Genomic DNA, 2,828 nt, shown 5'->3' on the forward strand with positions numbered 1-2,828 from the left:
ACCTTCAATGATGGGCACATTTGAAACAAGTCGAGTCGATAACAATATATCGCATGGTACCATTGTGGTGTATGTGAGTCGTATACTCAGTGGTACAATCATCGTTTGTCCATATACAACACTGTACATTGATGCATCAATCAGATTGTGCACCATTTGACCAGTGTTGTGATTTGATCCATGTTCAATATCCGATACATTTGTCATCAATCGCGTGTATACATTGTCAGGTATGCCATTGTCCAGTATATACGTCAGTTCAACAGGTCCTGGGACAATTGTACCAAATCCATCACTGCCACTACAAACAAGTTGTTTGACAAAAACCTCGAGTTGTTCCAATGCAAGATTAAATGTTGATGGTGATATATTCCGATCGAGTGAGTCAGCCTTCCATTGCTCCACAATATGCTGGTTTGTGATATCGATCCACCACATGGGTTTGCAAAGTATAGATTGCAGATACTGGATATACTGCATTTCGACAAGTGTGCGCACCTCTCCATGTTTATATCCAGCCATTCCAGATTTCATATCAATTTCGGCATTGTCGTTGTATGGCTGAATACTTGAACTAGCAACATGAACCCGATGCTGGAAACACGTTTCAATGATCTGGCCAGCAACCCTCTTGTTTACGTGGTCAGCAGCATCCGATTTTACAATAGCCATCAGATTTTCAAACATCCCGCCTTGATCCAACTCGATACGTATTGAACTGTCGGGATGATTGTCGGCAAAATCAACAAGTGTCCTGAGTAGGTTTACAATACCAGGATCACCACCAGAATTATGCAAACATAGATATCTACGTGAATAAATAGTGATGAGCTGCTTTACAATTCCATATTCTTGAAACACCTTGATCATCTCGACCTTGTTTGTAGATTTCTGAATCATGTCGCTGACATTATCAAACAGGCGAAAAGAGTAACCCATGCGGAGATCACACACTGATATCGTCAATTGCTCAAAAATCAACGATCGTGCAAGTGATACAGGAAAGTCGTGCATTTTGGATGCAACTGTTCCAGCCATTCTGATCATGCGTGTTTTTAGTTCAGAGTCGTTGCTGTATCTGATACACAAGTCACTAAACATTTGAATCAATCCCGACCTTATCAACTCGGTTGCAATTGCTTCACAATCTGCATAGTTGTAAAAATTCTCGATAGTATCAATACTTTGATCAATCACTATTTGATCGACACTCCTGTATTCATGTCATATCAATCCAACCATGTCAAATTTACCAATTGTAATGACTGGACACACATTCATGCATAACACCACATACCCGAGCGTATTGACCAGTGCTGGAATGATGCCACACTCCATTGCTTTTACTGGGTCATGAGGATAAATACTCCAAAACATGGTTTTGATATTTCTAATAAACCCAACAGCAACTGAACCATCGGATGATTCCAGTCGTGAAACGAGTCTTGACAACACGATGCCAAACTAATGATATTGTTCAATGTCAAGTATACAATTAGATCAACAAGACATGACATGACACTGTCCAAACTGATCCAATATTGTATCATTGCAAACATACATTATCATCGTCAATATCATGACAAACTTCCAAGAACAGGTCAATCGCCAATCTGAGCATTTCTTGATCGGAATCGTGAACAATAATCTCAACCATTGGCTTAAAATCAAATTGATCCTTATTGCTCCAGAATTTATGGCTGAACTTTATACATGCGTTTATCGCCTATATGCATATTGACACTGGGTGAGTTGAATGACAATCATTTGATCAATATCAATCATGACTTGCCATCATTTTGACTTGACGGTTTGGTGATTGCATGAGTTGTACAATTTGGTTGTTTAATCGTTGTGATACTTTGAACTCATGATTATAGTACACCATTCTCAAAAACACTACAGTAAACTCCATTACTTTGATCTACACAACACATGTTGATTAGTTTAGTCATGAACAGCAATCCATTATTGTTACAATATATGAATACCTGTAAACTGGGTCGATTATACTCCAAATACTCGGCTGTGATATCTTCCAATTCAATACTCTGTAAGCGCTGCAGTGCATCTGTAGACTCTGTCACTCAAAACCAACACAAAGTCAGCAACAGTTTGAATGCATCAATAATACAATGACTATTAAACTTACATGAATCATGTTCTTCCAATTCCAGTATCAACACAAGCAGTCTGTCCCATATTTCATCAGCCTTGTATAGTTGAGCATCCGCTGTTAACAGTTTCAAATCTTCCAGGTGTTTGATCAACTCTTTCATAACATCATCCAACTTCATGTTTGATAAAATTAGTAAAGTTGAATTTTGATTTGATAATTTCATTCATGCGAATGTCCAACAATTGCCGAGAATTGTTCATGTTTGGATTGTTGTAAAACACACAAACGAGTTGTTCCATTTTAGTATTGTTTTGATCAGTTTTTTGTAACAAAATTGGATTGTTATCAAACATGCATTTAGAAATACTGTAAATTAATATTCTGAATGTGATCGTTGTAGATTTGGTTCAATAAACAAGTTAGTTTACTACAACACATGGTAATGAATTACTAAACATCATCATAAATCAGATGGACTGGACTGAGATGAGATGAGATCAATTACAATCGCATTACAATGTGTTGTGATTAAACCATCGAGTATTTTCAAATACAAACTTGAATGAAAAGTCTTGCCACAAGACTGATCAACTGTATTACTGTTTACACTGGTATTATTGATGTATTGGAATATTTGGTGTTCAGATACACAATGATAATGGTAGTACAACTCATGGCAGTTGTACAGACCAAACGTGATTAAAGCCAA

The 2,828-nt window shown here is 37.2% G+C and overlaps 1 protein-coding gene across 1 annotated transcript; it reads right to left on the bottom strand.

The window, feature by feature from the left end:
• Positions 1–232: 232 nt before the first annotated feature.
• BATDEDRAFT_32476 (uncharacterized protein) lies at positions 233–775 on the bottom strand (the record flags this gene model as incomplete). The annotated part of the gene is made up of 1 exon (XM_006682581.1): positions 233–775. A coding segment is annotated over exon 1 (205 nt), but the record flags the coding sequence as incomplete, so codon positions are not given.
• Between the last annotated feature and the right edge of the window lie 2,053 nt (positions 776–2,828).

Source organism: Batrachochytrium dendrobatidis (genome assembly GCF_000203795.2).
Source record: "Batrachochytrium dendrobatidis JAM81 unplaced genomic scaffold BATDEscaffold_17, whole genome shotgun sequence".
Taxonomy (NCBI): domain Eukaryota; kingdom Fungi; phylum Chytridiomycota; class Chytridiomycetes; order Rhizophydiales; genus Batrachochytrium; species Batrachochytrium dendrobatidis.